At 56.8% G+C, this 26616-nt stretch overlaps 2 protein-coding genes, 1 long non-coding RNA gene and 1 pseudogene across 6 annotated transcripts in view; 1 reads left to right on the top strand and 3 right to left on the bottom strand.

Annotated features, from left to right (window-relative positions):
- The window catches only part of Relb (RELB proto-oncogene, NF-kB subunit), a 23069-nt gene extending 15480 nt beyond the window's left edge, over positions 1–7589 (bottom strand). The window contains exons 1-4 of one of the 4 annotated variants that reach the window (XM_021250844.2): positions 7271–7589; positions 6384–6440; positions 2718–2726; positions 836–1194 (exon numbers count right to left, since the gene is read on the bottom strand). In XM_021250844.2, coding sequence (XP_021106503.2) covers positions 836–1194; positions 2718–2726; positions 6384–6440; positions 7271–7574 — 729 coding nt within the window. In that variant the 5' untranslated portion in view covers positions 7575–7589. The other 3 variants (XM_087200502.1, XM_087200503.1, XM_087200504.1) reach the window with 3 other exon arrangements.
- On the top strand, positions 7275–13019 carry LOC147821327 (uncharacterized). Its single transcript, XR_015447123.1, has 2 exons — positions 7275–7410; positions 7806–13019. It is a non-coding gene; the product is annotated as an uncharacterized LOC147821327 (long non-coding RNA).
- Positions 8921–9031, bottom strand: LOC147821328 (small nucleolar RNA U13; annotated as a pseudogene).
- Positions 12806–26616, bottom strand: part of Clptm1 (CLPTM1 regulator of GABA type A receptor forward trafficking) — a 27643-nt gene continuing 13832 nt past the window's right edge. The window contains exons 4-14 of the mRNA XM_004873147.4: positions 26108–26266; positions 24054–24171; positions 18901–18986; positions 18204–18324; positions 17476–17720; positions 16719–16812; positions 14968–15158; positions 14603–14698; positions 14196–14331; positions 13573–13740; positions 12806–13468 (exon numbers count right to left, since the gene is read on the bottom strand). Of these exons, the coding sequence (XP_004873204.1) occupies positions 13233–13468; positions 13573–13740; positions 14196–14331; positions 14603–14698; positions 14968–15158; positions 16719–16812; positions 17476–17720; positions 18204–18324; positions 18901–18986; positions 24054–24171; positions 26108–26266 (1650 nt within the window). The 3' untranslated portion in view covers positions 12806–13232. The remainder of the gene's footprint in view (positions 13469–13572; positions 13741–14195; positions 14332–14602; positions 14699–14967; positions 15159–16718; positions 16813–17475; positions 17721–18203; positions 18325–18900; positions 18987–24053; positions 24172–26107; positions 26267–26616) is intronic.

The raw sequence follows: 26616 nt of genomic DNA, 5'->3' as shown, positions 1-26616 counted from the left end.
GAAGCCCAGCATGTATGGGCTCCATCCCCAGCACTGCAAAAAAGGAAGGAAGGAAAAGGAAAGCACCAAGCATAATGCCTACTCGGGGCTCTCCACTTCAGTGTCCCGGGCTTATCTGAAAGTCCCTTCCACAGCGCTACCCATGGAGCATCCTCACCTCTAGGCCGCAGCTTGCACCTACTGCACCTGTGTGCACACACGCACAGGCTCCTGCTGTGTAGACACCCATAGTTCCCTGGTGGTGAGCCCTCATTCCCAGCTCGGCCACACCACCAGGCAACCTGGACTCTGCTCGACCAGCTTCAGGCACAGCTACTGCACAGACCCCTGGACGGAACGGCCAGGCCTGGCGGTGTGGTAGCCACAATGAGAAGGCTGACCACCCCAGTGGCTCCTCTGCTGAGTGCTCACAGCAGAAGAGGCCCTTAGCGCACGTCGCTCACTCCCTCCCTGACACCAGTGTGTGTGGGGGGGTTATTACTATGATCCATTTGGAAGAGGAACAGGCACAGGGAGACCCAGCCACCTGCCCAGGGGCACCACTAGCAAATGACAGCAGGATATAAACCCAAGTACTCTGATTCGCCAGGCCTCTTTTGTGAACTAAGAGGCTACCTAAAATTCCACTCATGGAGATCCTCCTGTCTCAGCCTCCTGTGTGCTAGGATTGCAGGTGTGTGCCACTGCTGGGCCTCCCAGTTTGGATAAATGGGTCCATATCGCCACGAAAGAGGCCTTTCTGTGAATGCTCGTCCAGACTGGAGCCAAGTGATCCTACTCCTAACCCGCCACAGCAAGGGCAGCGTGATAACCCCGCGAACGCTGCTCGGCTCACCTCGATGGCAGGCAGCGTCTTGCTGGCCTCCGTGCTGCTCTCGCCCAGGATGCTGCCGGCCGAGCGGCCCTCGCACTCGTAGCGGAAGCGCATGCCACGCTGCTTGGGCTGCTCGATGATGACCAGGTGCGGCCTGGTGCCTGGCCCGGGCGCCCCCAGCCGGCTCAGCGCGCAGCCCCAGGGCGGAGGTGCGGTAGGAGGCCTTGCGGCGGGGGCGGGGCCCAGGGTGACCGTGCTCAGCGAGGCTGAGGCTGAGGCCGAGGCAGGCCCGCGCGACACCAGGCGTGGCCCCTCGCCCAGGCCCAGCGGCGCCCCCTCCAGGCCGAAGCCGTTCTCTTTGATGTACTCGTCAATGATCTCTGTGGGAGAGAGAAGGCCGCACCCACCCGCTTAATGGAGGCGGAGTCCCCACCTCTCTGTCCATCCCAACCCTTCTTCTGGACTGCCCCCTGCCCCCTGGGGGCCAGGCCCTTCACACTGAGCCACGGCCCCGGCCCCTTTTTCATTCTTTGAGAGAGGGCCTCCCGAAAATGAGAAATTGTCCAGGCTGGGCTCGAACTTGCGATGCTCCTCCCTCAGCCTCCCAGTGTGCTGGGATCACAGGTGTGCGCCACTACTGTCCAGCCCCACTCTACAGCTGGGGCGCAGGGACCACAGCTCTGAAGGTGACAGAGCCCTGCCCTGTGACCTGCACAGTGCAGCTCCCCCAGCCCCATGCTGAATCCAGAAGTCAGGGGTCACCTGATCGCTACATCAGTAGCTCTCTTGCCTGCCGCACGCGCCCTTGTCCTACAGCTGCTCTGCGACCCGGTGCTCCAGCTGCCCAGGTTCTTTCTCTGGGAAACCCTGAGAGCCCCACCACCTGTCCCGGGGAGCGTGGATTCCAGGTGCGTGGCACATCTGGAAGGACCCTCTTCACTGCTCATGAGCCTGTACCTGCTAAATCTGTCTACCTCTTTGTTCTTTTTCTGGTATGGAGGATCAAACTTGGGACCTTGCGCTTTCGAGGCAGGCGGTGGAACCACTGAGCCAAATCCCTGGCTCTTTGTTCTATTTTAAAAATTGGCCCAGCATGGCAGGGCTGAGATAGGAGGATCTCTCCGAATTCAACGTCAGCCTGGACTGCATAGCGAGAACCTAACTCAAATAACAAAAACAAAATAGATTTACTCTCCCTCTGTCCTCCTCACGCCCACTGCTGCCCCCATCTCCCACCTGGACCACTTCCGTCACCAGCTCACTGCTCCCCATTCCTGCCTTGTGCCTGCACCTGTCCACACAGCAGCCGAGTTTTGTTTGGTCCCTGCTGTCCCTCAGCTGCTCAGAAGCCTCCTGTGGCTCCCACCTCCCTTCGGGTCAAAGCCAGTGCCCTCCCCACATAAGACTTCTCCAAACTCCATTCACCTCCAAAACACAGCTCCAGCCCCTTGTCACCTGCACCCCCAGAGTTGCTCCTCCCACTGCCTGATCCCCACTTTTCCCCCTTCACCCCCAGCTGGCGCTTTCTCATCCTTCCGATCTTAATGTAGGCTCTTTGGAAAGCGGCGATGTGTGGTGTCTCCCCGGCCACCTCCCCCTCGTTCATTTCTTCATAGTCATAGCCTCTCTTGGGGCATCAGGTTCAGCCATTCTCTGCTTCTTCCCCCCACCCCCAAATCTCAGCTCCTGGCACAGCGCTGGTCCCCAGGAGGGCTCCCCAACACCCACTGAATGAATGGTGCTCGTCACAGTCACAGTAACACTGAGGCCACCAACACACACCCAGTAAGTATTTCCTTGGGGCCTTGGGAGTGCAGTCTGGGGAGTCACATGGTGCCCTGGCCCCATACCCAGCACCCTCTGGAGCACCTGGGCCTCCCCACAACCTGCCCCGGATACTCACCCAATTCATCTGTGGAAGAAAGAGAAGAAAAAGGAGAGGTCAGAGGGGGTCAGGACTTGTCACGCTCAAGACAGATTCCCCAACCCCATCCCCCTGGCAGCCCTTCTAGCTTCCTCCATCCTGGGAACCCTGGATGATGTGCTGGGGTGTCCGCTCCTACCACCATGTCCCTTCAGCCCCTGACCTTGGGGACCCAGCATCAGGGAGTGCTCCACCAAAACATTTAGACCAAGGGTCATGAAGCACATGGTGGGTATCGTGGAAAAGCAAAGGGTCTTGTCACCAGGAAAAGGTCACTGGCTGCTGTCACCTGAGGGTGCTGCTCTTCTGAACCCAGAGCTGTGTGTGCCTCCCGGCCTAGTCCCCAGGTGCCCATCTCAGATCCCAGAAGGAGTGACAGCCATGTCCTCAGGGAAGCCCTCTGTCCCCTCCCCCGTAAAACTGGGCCCTTCGAGGGGCTGTGGAGAAGCCGAAACCAACCTCCCGTCATTGCACAGGCAGGACAAGGGGACTCCCAGAGGGACACGGCCAGGCCGCAGTCACACAGCAGAGAAGCACAACCCAGCTGAGCCCCACCCAGGGCGGCTGCACAGTGAGGACCTCCCCAAGATCAGCCAGATCTGCCCTTCATGCACCAGGGAGTGGCTCCCATAGCCAGAACTTTGCCCCTGGGTAACTCTGCCAGTCTCTCAGCCCCATCACATGTGACACTGAACTCAGAGCCTGCCACAGTCCCCGCTATGATGCAGGGATACTGAGACCAGGGGAAAGGAGGGGACTTGGAAAATCCTTCCTAGACACCTGTGCTGGATGGACCTGGGGACCCAAGGACAAGTTAAACGAGGGCCCCCAAGAGACTCCACGGCTATGGAGGGAGGCCAAGTCCTGGGCAGCAGTGCTGGGCCTCGGGACCAATGGCTTCCATTCCAATGCTACTTGCTAGCTGAATGTCTTGAGCTCATTACTAAATCTTCTTGTGCCTGGTTTCCTCATCTATGAAATGGGGACAACAAACCTGGTGTGGTAGTGCACGCCTGTAATCTCAGCACTTAGGAGGCTGAGGCAAGAGGATTGCAGTGAGTTCAAGGCCAGCCTGAACTACATAGTGACACCCTGTTTCCAAAAAAAAAAAAAAAAAATCCCAGCAGGCCCTTAGTTATAGGCCAGGCATGGTGGTGCATGCTTGTAATCCCAGCACTCATAAGGCTGAGGCAGAAGGATCTCCATGAGTTCAAAGCTAGCCTAGGCTACACAGTGAGACCCTGTCTCAAAAAAAAGAGAAGAGGGCGGGGGATTTAGCTCAGTGGTTCTGCCACCTGCCTCACAAGCACAAGGTCCTGAGTTCGATCCTCGGTACCAGAAAAAAAAAAAAAGAAGAAGAAGAAGGAAAGAGGCACAATAACAATGCCTACCTCATTGGGCTTAAGTAATTTTCAAAACTGGTGTGTGGAAGACTTAGAACTGTCAGGTGTTAGGCACCCCATAAACGCTGGCTGCTGTGGGACAAGGTGTTGGGAAACACTGTTTCATGGAATTGAGTCATCTCTCTCCTTTTCCAGGGCTTGGTTTGTCAGTCTACAAAATGGGGAAGTTGGAAGAAGGCACAGTTTCAGAGCTTGGGATTCAGTTACTCACTAAGTTGCCCAGGCTGTGCTCAAACTTGTGATCTTTCTGCCTCAGTCTCTCAGTGTGCTGGGATAGCAGGTGTGTACCACCATGTCTGGCTCCACCCTACTATTAAACATCACTAGCCCCAAGATTTCTTCATAGCCCCTATTAGGTTTTATAATCCCACATTTATTGTTTAAATATCTGCCTCCAGGGCCGGGGATTTAGCTCAGTGGTACTGCCACTTGCCTCAAAAACACAAGGTCCTGAGTTCAATCTGTGGGACCAAGAAAAAACCCCAAAAACATATCTGCCTCCCCATCTAAGTAGGGAACCTGACCAGGGAAGGACTGGGCCTACCTCTGCCACTGTTACGGCCCCAGCTCTGCTCAGCAGAGGGCCAGGTATACAACAGGTGCTCAATAAATATTTAGTAAATAGATGATGTCAGAATTACTCCCACTCGAAACCAAATACCTTGGTCTCTTGGTGTCAGGCACATAGTCTTAGCCTTGCTTCTGCCTGGAACCAGTGTGTGGGTCACATCTATCCCTGCTGCCATTAACCATCTCGTAACCACCATGCAAACCTTCAGACCTGTTGTGGAAGCTGCAGTGCCTCCTCAATGGCCAACCCAGCACCCCAACCCCCAGACTGAACCCAGAGCCTTTGTGATGAGCAACCAAACCTTTTTAAAATTATTTTATTTTGAGACAGGGGCTCACTAAGTTGCTAAGCTGCCCAGGGTGGGCTTGAACTTTCAATCCTCCTGCCTCAGTTGTCTCCCGAGTTCAAGGCCAGCCTGGGCTATATAGCGAGACCTTGTCATGAGTGTTGGGATTCTAAGCATGTACCACCACACTTGGCAGAATTTCTGGGGATCTATCCAGATTCTCCTTCCAGAGAGGACCCTGGACTCAGCTATCTGGGGCCACTCACAGTAGGACTCTCACCTTGCCTTCCAAATCCCAACAAACTGATGAGAGAAAAGATGTCATTGTTTGCTCAGAGCTCTTTACAGACCAGGCATTCTCAGCATCTCTTGGGAGCTTTTTAAAAGTACAAATTCTCAGGGCCCACCTGATTCAGGTACTGAATCAGAAACTCCAGAAGTAGGGCCTGACAGTTTGCTTTCATAAATCCTCTGTACCACTTTCTTTTGTTTGTTTTTTCCTTACCGGTGATTGCACTCAGGACCTTCTGCTTGCCAGGCAGGTGCTGGCACCATTGAGCTACATCCCCAGCCCTGTTTTTGGTTTTTATTTATTTATTTATTTTTGGTACCGGGGATCAAACTCGGGTCCTTCCACTTTCGAGGCAGGTGGCGGAACCGCTGAGCTAAATCCCTGGCCCTGTCTTTGGTTTTTAAAGAACCAATGATATAAGCTTCATTACCACGTGGTGGTGACCACCTGTGTTCCTAGCATTAGGGAGGCTGAGGCAGGAGGCTCATGAGTCCAATCAATGCCAGCCTGGGCTACGCAGGGAGTTCTAGGCCAGCTTGGACTACAGAATGAGACCTTGTCTCAAAAAACAAACAAAAAGATACTGTTTAATGTTATATGCTAATGCTAGTTATTATTACCATTAGATTACACCACTAGCAGTTAACTCTTAAGAGTCTCTACTGGATGCCAGACCCTGCTTTGCAAGTTAACTTGTATCAACTCATTGAATCCTCCCAACCATTCCCGTAAAGTGGTCACCGATATTATGCACACCTGACAGACTAGGACAACGGAGGCACCGATTGGGGAAGCGACTTGCAGACACTGGAGGGGGGATGAGTGGCGGCGGCAGCGGTAAAGGCCAAGATGGCAGTCATAACCTTACTCGACTGCGCCTCGGGAGTCCTCTTAGATGCCAGCATCTGGTTACTTTTACTTGTCAAGCTAACTGTTCAGGAAGTAGGGACACCTAGGGGGCCGTCTCAGCAGGCAGGAAGGGACACAGCCATCACAGGAAAACTGAAAGGGACCCCGGCAAATCCCCCAGACAGAGGTCTGCCCAATGGCGTCTCCACAGGGGCTCCCCACCCCATCCCTCACTGCTGCTCACCTGCGGTCCTGGACACAGTAGCCAGCGGGAGCGAGGAGAGGTCAGCAGCAGCAGGCCCTGCGAGAGGAACTCGGGTCTCAGGGGGTCCCCACCTGGGTGCTCTTCTAGCCCTGCCCCCTGGGTCAGGCCCCTCCCCCTTTCCACCGGCGGGACCGCCACATCTCCTTCCCTAACTCTGGTTCCTGCCATTCACCCTACCCTTCATCTTGGACCCCTTCACAACCTCAGTTAGGAAAGCCCCCACCCCTTCTCCCAGCGCCACGCCCGACTCCCTCATGTTCCCGCCGTCAAGCCCGCCCCTTGTCCCTCTCCAGGCGAGCCCCACCTTCCCCATTCTCCGAGTCAGGTCCCGCCCTTCAGTTTTCAGAAAGGGCCCTTCCCCTTCTCTCTGCCCCTCTGAGCCCCGCCCCCTCACCCCAGGCCCCGCCCCCTCACACCTCTGAGTCTGGCTCCGCTTCTTCGTATTCAGCCCCGCCTCCTTTCAGCCTCAGGCACGTGCCCCGCCCCTTCTGTGAGCCAGGCCCCGCCTCTTCTCCTCCAAGCTTGGCCCCGACCCTCTCTTCCTCTGGAGCCGCTCCCACTCCTCCTTCTCCGAGTCAGGCCCCGCCTCTTCACCCTCTGGCAGCCGGGCCCCGCCCCCTTCTCTGCCTCAGGGTCAGGCCCCGCCCCCTCCTCACTCCACAGCTGGACGCCTCGCCTGTGCCACAGGCCGGACCCTTCCCCATCCTCTGCCTCCTCCCGCCCCTCCAGTACACCCGCAACGCTCACACGTTCCCCGAGAAATGCCTGGGCTCCTGTAGGAGCCCCCAGACTACTCCGGGATCCCCAGAACTCCCACATCCCCAGCCCCGTCCCAGACTCCCCGCCTGAACGCCAACTCCGCTTACCCAAGGCCCCCAGCTCCGTCGCAGCGGGCGGTCTGGCGACGCGGCGACTCGGCATGGCCCGGCCAGTGGAGGCAGACGGCCCGGAGGCCGGCCCAGACAGAAGCACGCACGCGGGCACGCCAGGCAGCCGGGCGGCACAGGCTAGTGGACGTCCGCGGGTCGGGCGAGCGGCGCAAGGCCGGGGCCGCAGGCCGGGCACGACGCGCGGCGCCCGGGGCTGCGGGGGGCGCCGGGCCGGGCCGGGCGGGCGGCAGGAGGGGGCGGGGCGGCGGAATTCCCCGGCGCCACCGGCCTGAGCGCCCATTGGCCTGCACCCCTTCGTGACGTCACGCCAGGGGAATGGGAAAACCCCGCGCATCACGTGATTTTGGGGGCGGGCCGGCCGGGAAGGGGAGGCTGGGCTCTGTGCAGGGGCCGGCGCGCATCTCTGCCCAGTATTGGGGCCGAGACAGCTGAGGGCTGCTTAGGGCCGCTCCTGCCCGACCCATTGAGCAAGCCTGGAAACTGAGGCCCCACCTGCTCGCTCTCCCAGTAGGACGTGAACCTGCTGTCTCTCAGGCTGAAGGGAAGCTTCAGAGAGGGAAGTTTCCAGGCCCCTGCTGTTGCCATTGATGACAGGGATCTTCACCAAACCCTCAAGGTCGCTCCTCGCCTCGGTCTCTTCCGCTGTAAATAAGGGATGAAGATATTTAACCAACGCTCAAAACTATACTGTCAGAATGTAGATTCCTGTTTGGTCAGTTGAGTCCCCAGCGCTCAGAACAGTAGAGTGGGTGCCCGTGGATGTTTTGGAGTGAGTGGATGGACGCTGTATTTATTATTTTGTACCTCGTAGCCCAGAGCGCTTCCAGCCCAAAGCTCAGTAACTGAGCCTGATAGTGTGGCTGATAGTGTGGCCCCGTCGTGTGTATGCAGCAGTGTGCCCAAGCCAGGGACAGGTGGCTCACCTGAAGAACAAGTGTTAGGACTGGGACTCTTGGGGAGGTGGATGAGGCTCAGAGGGGCAGCCGTTGGCTCGATCACATTCCTAAGCCTCCTGTGTTCCTGAGAATGACATCCAAGACTAACTTGAGAGGCCAAGGATCCTAGACTTTGGCATCCTCCCTGTTTGCCTGTATAAAATTTGGAGTCGCACCTCTTCGTGGTCCACGTGGCCTCATTGATCCATTCAACATACACATACTGGGCACCACACTCACCCGGGCTCAGGACTCCGCTGGCTGCGTGCTCACAGCAGCGATTCTCCCAACGTGGTCTCCAGTCTGAGGGCATCTTGTGATGACTCAAGCTGGACAACTACTAGCAGAGAGCAAAATAAAGAGCAAACTGTGGTAGTGCACACCTGTATACCCTACATTCAGGAGGCTGAGACAGGAAGATCACCATGAGTTCAAGGCCAGTCTGGAGTACTTAGTGAGATCCTCTGTCAAACAAACAAAAAAACATAAAAAGAAAACTTTTTCTTACACAGGGTCAGATAGCATATATGTTAGGCTTCAGGCTTTGAGGACCAGGGGATCTTCACTCTGCTATCCCACAAAAACAGACAAAAATAGTACAGGGTGTGACTACGCTCAAATAAAATATTATTCTCTGGATATTGAAATTGGAATTTCATTTTTCATATGAAACTATATTCTTTTTTCTTCTTGCCAGATGGGTAATGTGCTGATGTCTGATGTAACAAGGCTGGGTGGAGGGAGGCAAGACTTAGAGCATGGGGTGAAAACTCACCATCATGTTTATGAACCACAAAAGGATCACTGTGTATATATATATTTTTTAGACAAGGTCTCTTTGTAGTCCAAGCTGGCCTGGAACTCACTATATAGCTCAGGCTGGCCTTGATCCTTGTGCCTCAGCCTCCCTATTGTTGGGATTACAAGTGTGTGCCACCATGCCTGGCATTTTTTTTTTTATTAGAAAATCACTGCTCTTTTTTACCACTGCATTTAGCTTTAACTGAATTTCAAATTTTTCTTTTTGGTATTTTTTTTTTCTTGTACCACGGATCAAACTCAGGACCTTGCACTTGTCAGGCAGGCACGGTGTCACTGAGCTACCAGCCCTGGCCCGACATTCTTCTTTAGATCTTTACAGTCACTTAAAAATGTAAAACGTCACACAAAAACAGGTGGCATGTTGTATTTGGCCTTCAGGCTGTGTTCTGCATAATGCAAGAGTCTTGCTGAAGGTGTGGTGCGCAGGCCTGCAATCCCAGCACTGGGGAAGCTGAGGCAGGAGGATCCCCGTGAGTTTGAAGCCAGGTTGAGCTCCATAGTGAGTTTGAGGCCAGTCTGAACTACAGAGAGACCCTGTCTCAAAACAAAACCAAAAAGGAGTCTTGCCAGAGGTTGTGATTTGAGGGTCTAGAATCACTGTCTGGGTTCAAAGCCTCGGCCTTTTCAACAGCTGTGTGACCTCAGGCAACTGACTTCATCTCTCTGAATTTGTTTTCCAGCTGTAAGGTGGATCTGAAAATAGGATGGTCATGAAGATTAAATAAGGTAATAGGTGACACTTGTATACAGTATAGCTCTTCCATGTGCCAGGCACTGTCCTAACCACTTTAAGTCCTAAATAATTGTCACATTACTTTGCGACCTTGGACAAATTCCTCCATTTCTCTAGGCCTCAGTTTTCTCATCTGCTAGGCGGGGATAAACAACCATACCTCAGGGGATTGTTGTAAACATTCAATTTACAGAATTATTACAGTGTAACAGTGTCCTGCACTATTCAAAAGCTGTACACAGGGCCAGGGATTTAGCTCAGTGGTTCCGCTGCCTGCCTTGAAAGCGCAAGGACCTGAGTTCGATCCCCAATACCAAACAATCAAAAGCTGTACATCCCTCAAAGCCCACGTTTCTGCTCATGTCCATAGGTCTGTGACAAAAGCCCTTGCCACCAAGGATCCTAAATCCAAGTGAGACAGCTGGAACATAGATGAGCAAAGATGTGTGGTGGTGATGGGATTACAGAAGAATAAAACAGGAAATATGAATTGAATTTGGAGTTTGAGGGTTGGAGGAGAGGACATTTGAGCAGAGACCTAAAGGAGAGGGGTCCATGTGGGTATCTGAGGACACATGTTCAAGCCACAGCGAGTGTAAAGGCCCTGAGGTAGGAATAGCAAGGGACCTGAAGTAGCAGTGACTACTGCTGGGGAGGCATGGAAGGCCAGAATGGTGGCCTCCAAGGTGATAGGGACACAGTAATGTGAAGTTTAATGGATACAGCAGACCACATACAGTGCTCAGACTAGAGCTTGGCTCATGGTCAGGAGTGACAAAGAGTGACTCTGATAGATCGGGAGCCCACCTGATTGCCCTCTGCTGCTTCCAGTCTCATAAAGGTTGGGCTGGGGATGGAACTCAGTGGTAGAGCACTTGCAGGCACAGGGCCCTAGGATCCATCCCCAGTACCACAAATAAATAATAAAGTTTGTTGAGTGAATAACTGAAGGACACGTCAGTCAGATATCCTCCTGACTCCTGCCGGGCCATGAGCTCACCAGGGCCAGCCTGGGCCCGTCTTGGTCCCAGCTGTGAACACAGAAGCCCTAGCCCAGGTACCCTTGCTGAGAGAGCATTTTCAGGCTGTGTGTCGTCTCTCCCTGCTGTGTCCCATGTGCACCCCTCAAAACGCCGTTTCCGGACATGTCTGTGGCTCTGTGAATGTCACCACGGCTCACATGCACCAGAGGGGCTGAGAACATGACAGTCACCAGGGCAGCGTTGGCTGTATCCTCACAGGTCTAAGGCCAGTGGAGGAAGACTGAACTGCCTTACTGTGATGACCCAGGGTGGCAGGGCTGCCCTGAGAGCCCAAGGACCTGGAGATCAGGGTGCATGCCCTGGGAGCATGCCTGGGGGGCTGTGTGCAGCCACAGTGGGGTGCCAAGGCTGGAGGGCTAAGAGGTAGACGTTCTCTCCAGTCAGGAGCCTACACTCTTCTCCGGAGGACAACAGGGAGTCACAGAAGGCTCTGGGCAGGGGATCGCCAGTGTCAGGTTTGGGGCAGAAGGGGTGCTGGAGATGAAACCCAAGGCATTGTGCAGGGTAGGTGGGCACTCTACTACTACGCTACATCCTCAGTACCTTTTTTTTTTAAATTTTGAGATGAGCTTTCATTAAGTTGCCCAGGCTGGCCTCAAACTTTTTTCTTTTTTAAGACAGGGTCTCCTTATGGAGCTCAGACTGGCCTTGAACTCATGGAAAACCTCTTGCCTCAGCTTCCTGAGTCCTGGGATTACAGGCATGCACCACAATGGCTGGCAGCTTTGTGCTTCAGAGATTGTCCTAGCCAGGTGTGGTGGTACACACCTGTACTCCCTGCACTCTGGAAGGCTGAGGCAGGAGAACCAAAAGTTTGAGCCCAGCCTGGGCAACTTAGTGACTTATGAGACCCTGTCTGTAAAAATAAAAAAGGGCTGCTTTTAGGTTGTTACTCAGTGCAAAAGGCCCTGGGTTCAATCCTCAGTGCCACAAAAAAAAAAAAAGAGAGAGGTGTTCAGCTGCTGGATGGCGTGGGAGTGCCAGGAGCCCAGGGAGGAGGCTGGGTGAGGCCGCAGAGGTGGGGAGCCTGCCCCAGCTGCTCTGGGGGAAGCCAAGGGGCAACTCAGGAGTGTAGCTATGGGGCCTTGCCAGAGGCCTGGGGGTGGGGCTGTGGGAGGAGGAGCCAGGGCCAATGGGGGCTGTGAGTCAGGGTGGCCTGAGCGCCTGCACCCATCTAGAGCCTGCCTGTGCACCCCACCTGGGTTCCTAGGGGCCCTGCACAGCCATGCTGCCGAGCCTGGGGCTTCTCCAAGGGCAGTGGGGAGCCATGAAGTGAGGTGACACAGAGCAGGCAGAGTGAGGGTGTCATACACCTGGGCTCCGTAAGCACCCGCATCCCCCAGGGACCTCTCTCCCAACCTGGCTCTGCAGGGTGGGTGGCACTTGGAGCTGACAAGAGTGGGGCATCTGCAGGGCACATAAGACCACCCCGAAAATGAATCTGGGATGTGGGGTTCCCAGCCCCTAGGCCGCCATCACCTCACCTGCAGAGTAGGTGCACAGTCCTTGCTGCTGGGAGGGGCCAGGGAACCACAAGGGCCACCTGCTGACAGCCTGGCTGGGTCCTTGGTGCCAGTGACAACCCTATTCCTTTGGGGCACTACAGTGCCTTTGGGGTTCGCCCATCCCCAGATGCTGGAGCGAAGGCACCCATTCAGGTGCCAGTGCTCACGGAGGAAGCCAGAGGTGAAACACAAGCCTCGGGTGGTAGCCGCTGCACTCATGAACTGGGCCTGTGCAACCCACGCTCCTGGGCTGTTGGTGGCATGGGACACATGCAAGGCTCCTGGCACCCCAGGGTCTGTGGAATGGGGACTATTTGGGGAGCCCCCTGAGGACAGTAGGCAGGAGGGAGTGAGAACAGAGGCCACTGTCCCAGCATCCCATGACTTGTACCTGTGGGTCTCCCTCCCACAGCAGAGCCACCTGCCCCCTTTGAAGCTGCTCCAGGCAAGGAAGGCAGGCGGAGGATGGTCGGTTGAGTTTAAGTTAAACACCCCTATGAATTTATTAAATCCAGACTGTGTTAAAGGGTGGCGGTCTGGGAGGAGGGGTCGGGGGCAAGGGACAAGATGATGGATGACCGAAGGCGGCCCCGGCCCCGGCCCCTCCCCTGCCCGGCCCCCCACAGCGCCGAGTCCACGTCACCATGATTCCCAGTGGTGCTGGGGGCCAGGGCGAATGGCTGGAGACACACAGGGACAGGCGGACAGAAGGCACCTCCACTAACAGCCAGCCTGGCCTTCCCTGGCCCCCACGTCACATGCCGGGCCCTGGCCGAGGGCATCTCCCACCGCCCGGCCTGATCTGTCCAGGGAAAGGGCCACAGGGGAAGGGAGGTAAGTGGGCCAGGGAGGCAGGGTGTGGTCACCAGGAGCCGGAAGAGACAAGGAGGACCACGGTGGTTAATCCTCTTTCTTGTCCTCTGCTGGCTTTGGAGGGGCTTCCTGGGGCTCGGATTGGGTGGCCTCCTTGCTGGCTGTGGTGGCAGGCGCAGATGTGAGCACCCCTGCTGTCGTGGGGGCCTGGGGCACAGGGGTGGCTGCCGTGACGTCCTCTCCACTCATGCCAAACTCGTTCACACGGGTGGGGTCAACGCGGTAGATCCACCGTTGGTAGAGGTAGATGAAGAACACGACGTCTGTGGGGACAGGAGGTGTGAGGGAGGCCGCCCGCCCTTGGCCAGATGTGGAGGCAGTCGCAGGCCCTGCCCGCCAATCCACCCAACCGCCCACCGGGCCTCACCATCCCGCAGGCAGCCAATTCGGTACATGACAGGCATCTTGATGACAAAGGCGAACAGGTCGTCGATGAAGGTGTTGAGGGCCTTGTAAGTAAGCATGCGCCACGGCAGGTGGGCCACGGACTTGAGCTTGTAGTTGATGAACAGCTGGGGGGTCATGGTGATAAAGCCTGCACGGCAGTGAGGGCAAAGGCCCCATGAGTACAGGGAGGTCCCTGTGCCCTCCGACTGCGTGTCCCACCGACCCGCAGCTTGCTCTGCTCTGGGGATACTGGCACCCTCGCTACCCCAACAACTCAGGCACAAGCTACCTCTGGGCACTGGCATTTGTCCCGCCCTCTGTCATCTGTCAGATCTTTGCATGGCTCCCTCCCTGGCACCTTCCTGTGTCAGTTTGAACATCGCCTCCTCAGAGAGATCTCCTTCCCCCGCTCTCACGTGCACCCCAGCTCTGCCCTTCACGGACTCATCCCTTGCCCTGAAGCCTGGCTGCTCTATGCTCTCTGGGTTCCCCACGAGAGAAAATGCTCCTCTGGGGACAAAACTGGAACCGTGCTGTTCATCCCCTCCCTGGAGCCATGCCTGAACTAGGGCTGTTGTCATCCGGCCCCTCGCACATGCTCACCAAAGGTCAGCAGGAAGCCGTAGAGCATGCTGAGCACCCAGGAGTACCAGCCCTTGTGCTCCAGGTACAGGAGGCTGTAGACAGCGTAGCAGCCCAGGAGCGGGAAGAGGATCCACGACAGGTACCGGAAGGCCATCTGTGGGTCACACGGGGCTGGGACTGGCTCCAGGCCCACCTGCCACCTTTGCTCCCCACCCCTACCCCCCCCACCTGGTATGGTAGGCTGGGCCAAGGGAATTTCCAAGTGGCCCTGGGAACTCTGGACTTGGCCAGGAAGTAGGTACAGCATGCAGGAGACAGGGTGTGACATGGGGGCCTACAGCAGTTAGGCAGACAGCCCAGCCCTCTTCCCTCAGGAGCATGTGGGTGCTTGGGGACCCCCTCTGGTGGGCTGTGGGGACACTCACGTCATCATACACTTTGGTGGAGGACTCGATATATGTGGACTTGTCTTTGAAGGTCGGGCAGGGGAAGATTCCCACCAGTCTGTGCTCCCGGTCCAGCTGTCCCCAAAGGAAGAGGCTGCGGTCAGCTGTGCACTGGCTGCCGCCACCCCCTATGCCAGAACCCGCTGCTGCCCTTCCCCACTGTTCCCAGTTCCCCTGCTCTATGTGTGACCCAGAAAATCCCCTGGTGTGAAAAATCCCCTAGGTCCTGGGAGGAGGCAGGCGTCAGGAAACCCCCAGGGACCAGCTCCAGGGTTAGCCTGGGCCACACAATCCCCCCTTACCTCTCCACCCGCCCCTGCGACACCATGGCGGCCCGGACTCACCCGGACGTCCATGACCTTGGTGATCTTCCAGAGGTCAATGAGGACCCCAATGAAGACGCTGACCTGGACCACGAAGTTGGTCTCGTTGTCCAGGATGTAGAGCAGAACCACGAAAGACTGGAAGACGCCGAAGAAGACGGAGCGCACAGACAGCCCCTCCAGGGACTGCCGGCTGTTCCAGAATTGGATGTCTGCACAGAACGGGACCCGGAGTGTGAGGAGCTACCCATGGTGGTGGTGGGGGGCCCACTCCTCTCTCCTGCCAAGGCTCTTATTCCCAGGGCACCCATCCAAGCACCCCAAAGGCAAGACCTCTGTGGCCCCCAGGTGCACAGCCGCACCCAGCGCCCCAGGGTGACGAGAGCTCATCAGTGGAGCTGCCTCCCTGAGCTGCACAGCCTGACATGGCAGAACCTTGCCACACGGTGGGTCTGTGCCATGTCATGGTGCCATCCTGTCCCCTTCGCCCTGATGGGAAACGCTGGGGCACCTGTTTGGGATCCCCTCCTCCAGCCCCCTCCCCATCACCAAGAAGGAACAGACCTGTGAATACCCTTAGGGTGCAGACAAGCCCCAGGCTCTGTCTCCATTCAGACAACCCTGGGGGCCCTATGCAGCGCTGCCCCTCCCACCCCTGCTCTCCCCTGGGCATCTCCAAGCCTGACCAGGCAGAGCACCTGCCAACTGCAGCCATGGGGGACTGACCTGACCCATCAGGCCTGGCTTGGAGGTGACACCGGGCCACGGCACACAGGCCAGGTGGCAGTCACAAGCCTGGCTCACCTGACCCAATCCCGGGGTCCACTCACAGCCCACCCACTCATCACACTGACCCCTTACTCTTGACCCAGGACAGTCTGGAGGCGGGGTTCGGGGGGAAGCAAAACTCACACCCCCTGCTCTGACCATGGATGAGTGTGCCTCATCTCTCATCTGGACAGAAGGCAACCAGGCCAATTCCCAGGGCCGGCAGAGGGGTCCAGGAAATCGGTGCTGGCCTTGGCACAGTCAGGCAATCACACCAGCTAAACAGCTAACAGATCGCCAAGGGCACAGAGGGACTGCTGGAAGGTGGCTCTCAGTATGGCAGTGTCCTCATCATGATGGTCCCCTCACTCCTCACTTGCAGAAACCTCCTGACTAGACGGTGAATGAGGCCCTGGAACCACTCCCCCTTCAGAGCTCCATGACCATGGCAAGTGGCCTAATCTCTGGGCGCCTCTGCCACCTCACTGTACCCAAGGCAGTGCTGCTGAGGCTGAGGACTGAAGGGCTAATGAGGGCTCCAAACAGGGCCTGGCACGTGGCCACTCCTCAAATGCAGCCTATCAGCATGGCCGGCCTTAGAATCTAGGGGCCTTCGGGGACAGGGCTCCAGCCTTTCCATTTGGGCCTTGCCTGCTCAGCCCAGGGAGCCTTCCCCACAGGCAGCCTGCCCAGCAGGTGACAGGAGGAGCTTGGGGTTTCCCTGCCTTTGGCCTTGGAGTTTCCCGGCCCTGCTTCCTGGTGGTGCCAGCAGGGCCTCTGTCCAAGCCCCAGGCCCAGCCCCTCCCTTAGCTGTATGTGTGGTGGGAGGGAGCTCTGAGGCTGGGAGGTTTAGGGCCATTGTTCCTCCCCAGCTCACCAGGCCTCTGGAGAGTGGGGCTGAGAGACACCAGCAGAGGAAGGGTATGGGGAGCTCTCCCCGCCAGGCGCCCTCAGCCCAGGTTCCCACGGGCGAGTGTCTCACAGTCCTACAGCCCCACACCTACCATTCTTGAAGGCTAGGAACTCAAAGACACTGTGGACGATGGATACGATGATGGTGAGTGCCAGCAGGTAGGGGTTGGTCTCCAGGAGGGCGACCTGGGCAGCAGGAGGGGCACACGTGAGCACTGCCCTCCCCGGCCTGGGAGCCAGCCCCTTCCTATCCCTGCTCACACGCCCTGGCCACCCAGACGGGAGAAAGTGCGCCAGCTAGAGGCCAGCGGGTCAGGGAAGGGCACACAGGGACAGAGAGGACAGTGATGATCGTTTCTCAGCCTTTTGGCTAAGATCAAGTGCAGAGAGGACGGTGATGTGGAGAGACCCAGGGAAGAGGAGAGGGAGGCATGGAGATGGAGGGAGACAGGGAGAAAGGTGCAGGGACAGGGGAGTGAGGAATTCGAACGCACAGCAACTCCAGCTCTGGGCCAGCAAAGCAGTCTCGCTGTCACACACTGGGCCAGAGACGGGGACAGGGGAAGGTACTCAAGGTCACTACGAAGTGAGAGCAGAGACAAGAAGTCAGGCAGACAGGGAGGGGCAGGTCCAGACCTAGAGGGCAGGCCAGCCACACAGAAAGCTGTGACAGAGACAACAGAAGCACTCAGGATCAGCAGGGCTGGGGGCCCATTTCCTACCCACTGTGGGGAGTGTGTGAGGGCCAGGGGGCTGTGAACCGGGGGACAGGGGAGCATCAGGCAGGAGTTCCCGGCCGGCCATCAGGCCACTTCCCCTTCACCTCCGCAGCCGCTCCGCCCCACGCACCTTCACAGAGTCCTGCTCCTCATCTGACTGTTCATACAGCTCATCGCCCAGGAAGTTCCATGGCGATTTGGTGCTCTGGGCAGCATAGAGCTGCCAGCGCCACAGTGAGAGCGGGCAGAAGGAGACGCGCAGTGGCAGGCTGGCCACGCTCTCGTTGATGGGGTAGTAGTCCTTCTGCAGGTTCCAGTAGTCATTGAAGTAGATGATGGGGTAGTAGTCGCCGCTCACAGCGTCGAACTTCACGTCTGTCGACGGAGGGCAGGACCCTGTTCAGCCTGGCCAGTGGCTGCAGCCCTGATGGGGCCCTCTGACCAACATTGGAGGGGGAAGTGTTTCTGGGCTGCATGCGAGGAGCTCAGTGGGGGGACCAGGTGGAAAGGGCAGTGAGCTGAACAACGGAGGCGGCCACGGCTCGACTCCTGTCACAGCCACCTGGGTGACAACACAGTTAGGAAACTTCCATGTTACTTCCATGTTACAAAAGCACCAGGAAAGCAGAGTTTTGAGTGGGCAGCTGAGCACATTTCTGGAGAGCAGCTTGTGGGCTGAAGGGGACCCACCACACAGTGATCCTGGCACACAGCGGCCAGGCCTGGATTACCAGGGGCATGGAGTTGTGGGAGAGCAGAGAGGGGGCAGGACAGGGTCAGGGGCTCAGTGCAGGTGGAGACAGGCCTCTTGGGGCCCAGGACGGTGACAGGAAGACACTGAGGTGGGCGGGGACTTACACTGGTCCAGGGGAGGCGGCACGCTGCCCTTCACCCACGGCGTGTGGTCGTCCACAATATTGATGGTGATGTTGGGGTGCCAGTGGGAGATCACCTCCACGGGCCCGTAGTCCTCAGCCCTCTGCAGGGAGATGGGGATGGGCAGCAGCTCAGATATGGCAGAGGAGCCTGGTAGGCCTCAGCCCTGCGTGACGTGGGGGCAGCACGCCAGCCACTGTGGCCACCACATATGGCTCAACAGACGCCCCGCCCATGGGTCCCCACCCTGGGAGCTGAAGGCAGCCCCCTCACACGGTGGCCCTGCCTCATGCGGGGGACCACACTGTGCCTTCCAGGGTGACAGCCCACACCCAGCCCACCAAGAGTCACAGCATGACAAAGCCTGTGACTGCCTGAGAGCCACAGGCTCGCTGCCCACTCCATGCTGGCTGTGGGTGTGGATCCAGCCCCCCACTTCCCGGCAGTGTCATCATTAGGACAGGGCTGGCGGTGAGACCCACCTCCCCAGCCTGACCAGAGGCTCAGTCGTGAGTGAGCGCTGGCTACAATGGCCGCGTCTGGAGTCTTCCCAGTCCCTCTGACTTTTAAACCTTCCCCCAGGGACAGAACGGAGGCTGAGGACGGCACAGAGGCCAGACCAAGCCTGCATGAGCCCCAAACCCTGGCAGCCAGGCTGTGGATGCCCTGCTGGTGTCACCTTGATCATCTTTGGGTCAGCTTCTGTCTCTCCCGTCAGCAGGTTCTTGGTTTTCTGGAATCTTCGGCGCTTGTACTTGTTGATCACTGAGGGTGGGGTGCGGGGAGAGACACGAGACGTGGGGTACCCACTGATCCAGATGCTGGGCCTCTACCCATCAGCAGCTGCTCCTGGCCTCCCACTGGCGAGCCCCTACCTGGAGTTTCAGCAGCCCTGTCCCCTCCTACACAGGGACAGTGCCTCCTGGGAGTCTACCCTCTGCAGACCCTGCGCTCCTACCAGCAGCCCGGCAGGGGACATCCTCTGCCCACCTCTCAGCTGCCTGCTCCTCCCACCCCCAAGCCACTCGAGCCAGCCATCCCCTCCCTCCAGGACAGCTGTGGTCACTGACTCAGGGCTCCCCGCAGCCACTCGTGCCCCACAATCTCCTCTCCACAGGGCAACCAACGATTCTTTCTAACCAAGTGGCACTGGCTCCCAGTGGCCCTCTCCACACTCCTTGCTCTCAATGCCACTGCTCCACAGGGCCTCTGTCCTCCGGGAGCTGTGTCCCCAGGAACAGACCATGTCCCCCCGCACAGTCCTCGTTTCTGGCTTTCCCTCAGCCTTTGCGGCACTGGTTTCTCTTCTTCCCCCTGGCTCCCAGGCACCCTCTTGAAGGGGGTGGCTCTAGCCTTCTCCCAACGGCTTTTATTTCCTCCACAGCTGTCTGTCACTACACAAACAGACCAGGCCTGGTCATTTGTATGCTCCCTGTCCACTTGGCCAGTTCCAAAGCCATAGCTCAGAGCCTGTCCTGAATACAGCTGCCCACACAGTCTCAGAGGCAACCACTGCACACGAAGCCAAACGGGGTTGTGGAGGTTCCAGAGACGCCCGGAGCTACCACGGACCAAACGGGAGTGAGAAAACTCAGGGCCGAGAGTTCCCAGCCAGGATTGCCCTTCCTTCTCCTGCCAAGGCCAGGCTGGCCACAGGCACAGCACACATGTCCCGGGTGCCCCCAGGATCGCCCACCTGTGTGCCCGGCTCTGCCCTTTCTGCTTCCTTATAGGGAAGGAAACTGCTTGTCCTGCTGCCTCTGCGTCAGGCGAAGGGAGATGGGCAAGGGACCTGGCCAACAGCTCCTGGCTCTGTCTCCTACAAACCTGGGACTCTGGTGAGTTCTGTCACTTTCTGGGCCTCCAGCCCTCCTCTGGAGACTGGGGACAGAAGCCTTACTTCTTCATGCCCCAGAGCCTGCTGCTCTTACTAACACGAACTCGTTTGGGCCCTAAGACTGGCGGGGGGGGGGACACCCTCAGTTGGGGGGTTCAGGAAGGGAGGAGGGGCTGCGAGCTGGGCAGGGGAAGCCCAGGAGAGATGGGCCCTGGCTCAGGGGGAGACAGGAGGCATCACAATCCAGAGTGGCTGCTGTGGGGAGGAAAGAGCTCCCTGTGTCAGAGGTCAGCAGAGCCATGTCATCTAGCTGGGGGGCTGCTGCCCGCCGGGCACTGAAACGTAGCTGGCCCAACTGGAGATGTGTTGTCAGTGTGACCTGCACACCAGACTATGAAACTTGGTGCCAGAAAAAATATCAAAGTAAAGAATATCTATTCCAGGGCCAGGGATGTAGCTCAGTGGTGCTGCGCCTGCCTGGCAAACGCAAGGTCCTGAATTTGATCCACAGTACCAAAGAAAAAAAAAAAATCTATTCCAAGCTGGGTGTGGTGGTGCATGTGTTCTAATCTCAGTACTCCAGAGGCTGAGTCAGGAGGACTGCCAAGTTCCAGGCCAGCCTGAACTACATAGTGAGTTCAAGGCCACGCTGAACGACATAGCAAGGCAGTCTCAAAAGAAGAAAAAAAGAAAGTATGTTTATTATTTTATGCAGATTCCTTATTGAAATATAATATGCTGAATGCCATAAAATTATTAAAGTTAATTTGATTGTTTCATTTAACCGTTTTTTTTGTAGACAGGGTCTCACTGTGTGTTTCAGGCTGGCTTTGAACTCGTGGGGATTCTCCTCCTCAGCATCCTGAATGCTGGGACTACAGATGTGCACCACCATGCCTGGCTCATTTAACCTTCTAATTTACTTTTTTTTTTTAACTGACTGACTCTAACTCAGGATCCTCCTGCTTCAGCCTCCAAGTACTGGAATCACAGGCATGCACTACTACACCCAGCTTGCTTTACTCTCTATCCTTTTCCCAGGGGACCCAGTAAATGGCCTCTCTGGTTTGCTTTCTATCTGCAGAGACAGTGCTACTCTAGGCCTGATTCCTGGCCTTTGAGGAGGAAGGTTATTGTGATTTCTGGTTTTTTAATTTTTTTTTTTAATTGTGGAACTGGGGCTGGGTGTAGTAGCCCATGCCTGTAATTTCACCACTCGAGAGGCTGAGGCAGGAGGATCATCATGAGTTCAAGACCAGCCTGAACTACATAGGGAGACCCTGTCTCGATTAAAAAAAAAAATTGTGGTACTAGGGATTGAACCCAGGGTCTTCACATTGAACTACATCCCCAGCCCTTTTTTGGGGGGAGGGGTACCGAGGATCGAACTCTGTCCTTGCCCTTTCAAGACAGGCAGCAGAACCACTGAACTAAATCCCTGGCCCCTCCCCAGCCCTTTTTAAAAATTTGAGATAAGGTCTTGCTAAATTGCCTAGGATGGGCTTCATCCTTCCGCTTCAACTTTTCAGAGAGCTTGGATCATAGGCGTGCGCCACTGATCATGCTCTTGTTCTCCACCCTGCTCAGGCAGGTGACTCTAAGTCCCCCCACGTCCCTGCACTGAGGCTGAGGAAGGAGACTTGGATGATCTGGGGGGAGAAACTTCTCAGGCCCACTGGCTGCAGTCTGTTTTGTACTGATATCGGTCACACTGGACCTCTTCACACAGTGACACACATCAGTCACCAAAGTCAAAACGGCAGAAAATGCTGGCATCGAACAGGGGTCAGCAGGATGACGAAGCGATCATCAGACGAAGGGACACAGGACCCAACTGCCAGGCACTCACCTGGATCACATTCAGGCAACTTACCCCAGACCCCAATGCCCACCCAGACCCCACACGTTGGTGGGGACCATCCCTGCACGTTACATCCCTCAGCTGTGACATCAGCCGCAACACCTCCCACCAGGCACATTCATGGCATGCCTACTCAGCATGTGGCTGGGACTTTTCCAGATTAGTTTTGAGGACTGAGATGGGCTCACGGACTTTTCACCTCATCTAGTGTAGGCGACAACAAAAACTGACCATCCTTTAGGATATTTCCATATCAAAGAAGTAGGGAAGACCTAATCCATATAAGTAGTGACATCTGTCACTGTGTCACCCAGACACAGCCACATGGGTCTAACAAGTCCAAAGGGGTGCTGGGCATAGTTTTCAACAAAATAGTAGCCAGGTGGAAGACATAATATTCAAGTTAGGAGAGTGGGGGTTTTGTTTTTTTGGTTTTTTTGGTACCGGGGATTGAACTCAGGTCCTTGTGCTTTCGAGGCAGGCGGCAGAACCACTGAGCTAAATCCCCGGGCCTGAGTGGGGCCTTTTGGAGGGAGCCATTCTCCAGGGCTGCTGAAACTCACACAGTAAGATGCTTCTATGGCAGCCATGGATTCATGGTCACAAAAGCTGGGCACAGTGACATATCATATCCATGTAATTCCAGCACTCTGGGAGACAGAGGCAAGAGGACTGCAAGTTCGAGTCCAGCCTGGGCAATCTACCGAGAAAAAAAGAGCTGGGAATCTAGCTCCGTACAAAGGTCCTGGGTTCAATCCTAGTACCAAAAAGAAGGAAAAAAAAATTGAAATGTCACAAGGAGCCAGGTAAATAGAAAGACAAAAAAGGAAATAAAATATAACCAAATAACCATATTCACTATGTGCTTCCGGTCAGAATACCAATCATTTCCTCAAAGGCATTTAAGGGGCTGGAAATATAACTGAGTGGGAGAGAATAAGGCCCCAGATCTGATCCCCAACACCATGGGTATCCTCACGCGCACAGACACATACACACGCAGCATTTAAACACTGAGTATTAAACTAATTAAAATTTCATTCCTCTACTGGGATTTCCCCTTGCAGAGTAGAAAGTCAATAAGTGATATCTAAAGCCCAAAGCCAGGGCCAGGGATTTAGCTCAGTGGTTTCGCCGCCTGCTGCGCAAGCGCAAGGACCCGAGTTCAATCCCTGGTACCAAAAAAACCAAAAAACAAAAACCCAAAGCCCAGCCAAGAGTGGTAACGCACACCTGTGATCCCAGCACTCAGGAGGCTGAGGCAGGAGTTTGAGGCCAGTCTGGGAAACATGGAAGTTCAAGGCCTGCCTGGACTGTATAGCCAGACCCTATCTCCCTAGAAACAGCAGGACAATGCATCAGTGAGGGTGTGGCGGAGCGGCCCAGGGACCTGGAAAGCAGCAGCCCGGGGAGCGGGGCAAGCTTCCTGGGTACAGTCTTGGTACAATAAGAGGTTTAGAAACACCTATCCTAACAGTACCAGGCTGTGTCAGCAGCTCCGGATATCCATCCCTGACCCACAGGTTCTTGGGGTCACTTACAGTCCCTGGGGGTTTGTGTACCCATACAGGACAGTCCCAGGGGGCACCCGGCACCATCTAGGCCGGCAGCCAGGACAAAATGGGAACAGACAGTCCTTGAGGCAAGACCTCACCTGGTGACAAGGCCCCCCATCACCTTGCCTTTGTCCGGGGAGGACATGTATACAGGGACCCATGGCCACCAGTCCACAAAACACAGGTGCAAACACGACTCCCCCAAGGCTTGTAACCCTTCACTTGGGGGCTGGAGGGACACAAATGCAGTTAGAGACAGCGTCCTGATCAAGGGCCCTCCTGGTGGCCCCGCGCATGCAATCCCCACTCACTCAGGTCACTGTAAGGCTCACGCCTGCCAGGCCCCCAGAAGTCCCCATGTGCTCGCTCTTTTCAGCCATTCCTCTGGGGCCAGCTGAGGGTCTTGGAGTGCAGAGGGGGGGTGGCACCTGAGCCTGTCCCTTGGACCCAGGCGCTCCAGAGCACAAGGCTCCTGCCTGCCCTTGTGGACCTAGGAATCACTGTCCACTACTCCAGCCCAGGGACCCCAGGATGCCAGCACCCTGGACAGTGGGGCCTGGCCGCAGGGAGTGACTTACTGCGGGACATGTGCACAGTGGCGAGCCGGCGGTACAAGGCCTTCTGCCGGGGGTCTGGGTGGAAGCCACTCTTGGTGAAGTAGACGTGGATATAGATGGAGCCATTCTGCTGGACACTCTGCAAGGCACAGATGGACAGGTGGGCAGGCAGCCTAGGGGAGGGGGGAGGACGGGGTGGGCCATAGGGGCGGCACCGCCCCAACTCTACGGCTGCATACAGTGTGCTTGGGGTGGGACTGCAGTGGGCAGGGAAGAGCCCAGCGCCAAATCAGGCAGCCTCAGATTCGGACTGGATTCTGGTCTTGCTCAGAGCTTGCCCGCTATGTGGGCTCGGGCTTCCTCTCTGGCCTCAGGGGCCCATCTGCGGGGTGCGAGTCACTAAGCGCTAACCGGAGATCACGGTGCCCAAGGGACACAGCAATGGGACACACTGTCCCATTGCTAGTGTCACCCAGCAGATAGGAAGAGGGGGCTGGCCCATGTGAGCCAGGCACAACAGACACGGTCTCTCCACCCTGGCGCATTCACAGCGCCACTCCGAGTAGGGCCTGTGCAGTGCATGGGTCATGTCATGACTCCACGTTGCAGATGAGGAGTCAACTGGGGCTCACACAATGGAGTTACGGGGTACAGGGCAAGGAAGCAGGTCAGGACCCAGTCCACAGGCTCTGTGACCCCAGCTCCCACACTCCTTCCTGAGCCTTTCCCCTGTTGCCACCTTAAGTCTCCCAGCTCCGGAGGAAGGGGACTACTCTCACTGGGTACAGATGGGGAAACTGAGGCATGGCGGGGAAGCAAGCTGCCCAAGGACACCAGAAGGAAGGTGAAGGCCAGAAATGAGTCTCCTCTGTCCTTCAAGCGGGGCTTGGGTTCATGGGCCACACCACATCCTGCCGTTCACTGCACCCTGACCCTACCCTGAAGCTTCAAGGAGGTGAGGCCAAAGTCCTGGGGACCAGCTCTCCTGATGGGCCGGGCCAGTCTCCAGCCTTCCCTGGGCCTTGGGCGAGGTCTGGGCTGGCATCTCAACAGGTGGTGTCACCTGCCTCAGAGTGGCTGTGTCCACACCCTCCCAGCCACCCAGACAGACAGGGCAGAGATGCCCCTGCAACCCCTCCTGGGGTATGGGGAGGAAGGAACTTGGGCTCAGCCCCGGGAGGGCTCCGGGAGATCCCTCTCATGGCTCAGCGTTCACCGATCCTGCACCTGGTCCCCTGGTGGGGGCTGATGGGGATGCAGAAATGACTGATGACCTCGGCCTAACCCTCCCAGGCGTCAGCGTCACAGGGAGAAAGACCTCTCCGCAGCCTGAGCACAAGGCTGGGTAGGAAGGAGCCAGAGACAGCACTTAACCAGGCCCACGTGTCAGGGAGGGTGTCCTGGAGTAGCTAGGATTTGAACCCCAGCTGCCAGAGTCTAGAGCCCAAGAGCCGGAGTTCAGTCACTCCCTGGGTGACCTCGGGAAAGTCACCATGCTGCTCTGTACCTGTTTCCCCACCTGTCCCCATCTATCTGCAGGCAGATGTTCTTCCTTTATGGAGTGCAGGGAGGTTTCCGTCAGCCGGCCTGGCTTGACCCTGCACCAAGAGCAAGGACTCATCACCGTCAATGCTATTCTGAAAAAGGGCTGCCTGCCAAACTCGAGGACCAGGCCCTCTGGACCATTACTAACCATTCCCAAGTTTAAAGTCAGGATACAGGGCTGGGGGGTTAGCTCAGTGGTTCCACCACCTGCCTCGGCAAGCGCAAGGTCCCAAGTTCGATCCCCGGTAACAAAAAATAAAATACAATAAAGCCAGGATACAGCTGGACATGGTAAATAAATAAATAAAAATAAAATCAGGAGGGGCCGGGGATTTAGCTCAGTGGTTCCGGCGCCTGCCTCACAAGCACAAGGTCCCGAGTTGGATCCCCGGTACCAAAAATAAATGAATAAAATCAGGATACGTCACCATGGAGGCAGTGGGGGGACCCAGGCCATCCCACCCAGAGGCCTCAGGGCCTTGCTCGCAGTCACGGAGCCTGGAGGCCAACCGGGGCACCACGGGGCCCACCTGCGGGATGTCGAGCTCGGCGAAGTGCTCGTAGCAGCCATCAGAGTTCTCACCGCTGGTCCAGTCGCCGTATACCAGGTCATGCTGCTCCCAGAAGAGCGCGGAGGTGGCGTTGAAGTCTGTAAAGTGCTCGTGCTCCGAGATGTACACATGTAGGTTCTGCGAGGAGGCCGGGGCTCAGCGCTGCAGGGCAGGAGGTGGCAGCAGGGCCAGTCCCACGCTCACGGGCACGGTTGCCACCAGGTGGGGGACAGTGGGGAGAATGAACTCTCACCGCCCCTGCAGCTGTCTGGCTCTAAGCCTGGAACCCCAGTAACTTGGGGTCGGGCCACCCTGCTGGTCAGACTTTGGGGGGCCCCTGAGTCTCCTCCCTCTGCTGCTTCTGGCCTCCTGGGAGGGAGCTCCAAGGCTGGGAGTAAGGCATGGAGGGAGCTAGCAACCCAGAGGGGCATCAGGCTCTGCAGAGCCACCTCCTTCCTCAGCTCATCTCTGTCCAGAGCTCCAAGGCC

This window comes from Heterocephalus glaber, unplaced genomic scaffold, assembly GCF_053883595.1.
Source record: "Heterocephalus glaber isolate CG9 unplaced genomic scaffold, H.glaber_assembly_v1.0 deba00001744, whole genome shotgun sequence".
Lineage (NCBI taxonomy): Eukaryota > Metazoa > Chordata > Mammalia > Rodentia > Bathyergidae > Heterocephalus > Heterocephalus glaber.
The sequence above is the reverse complement of the archived record's forward strand: the minus strand, read 5'-3'. Positions and strand labels throughout refer to the sequence as shown.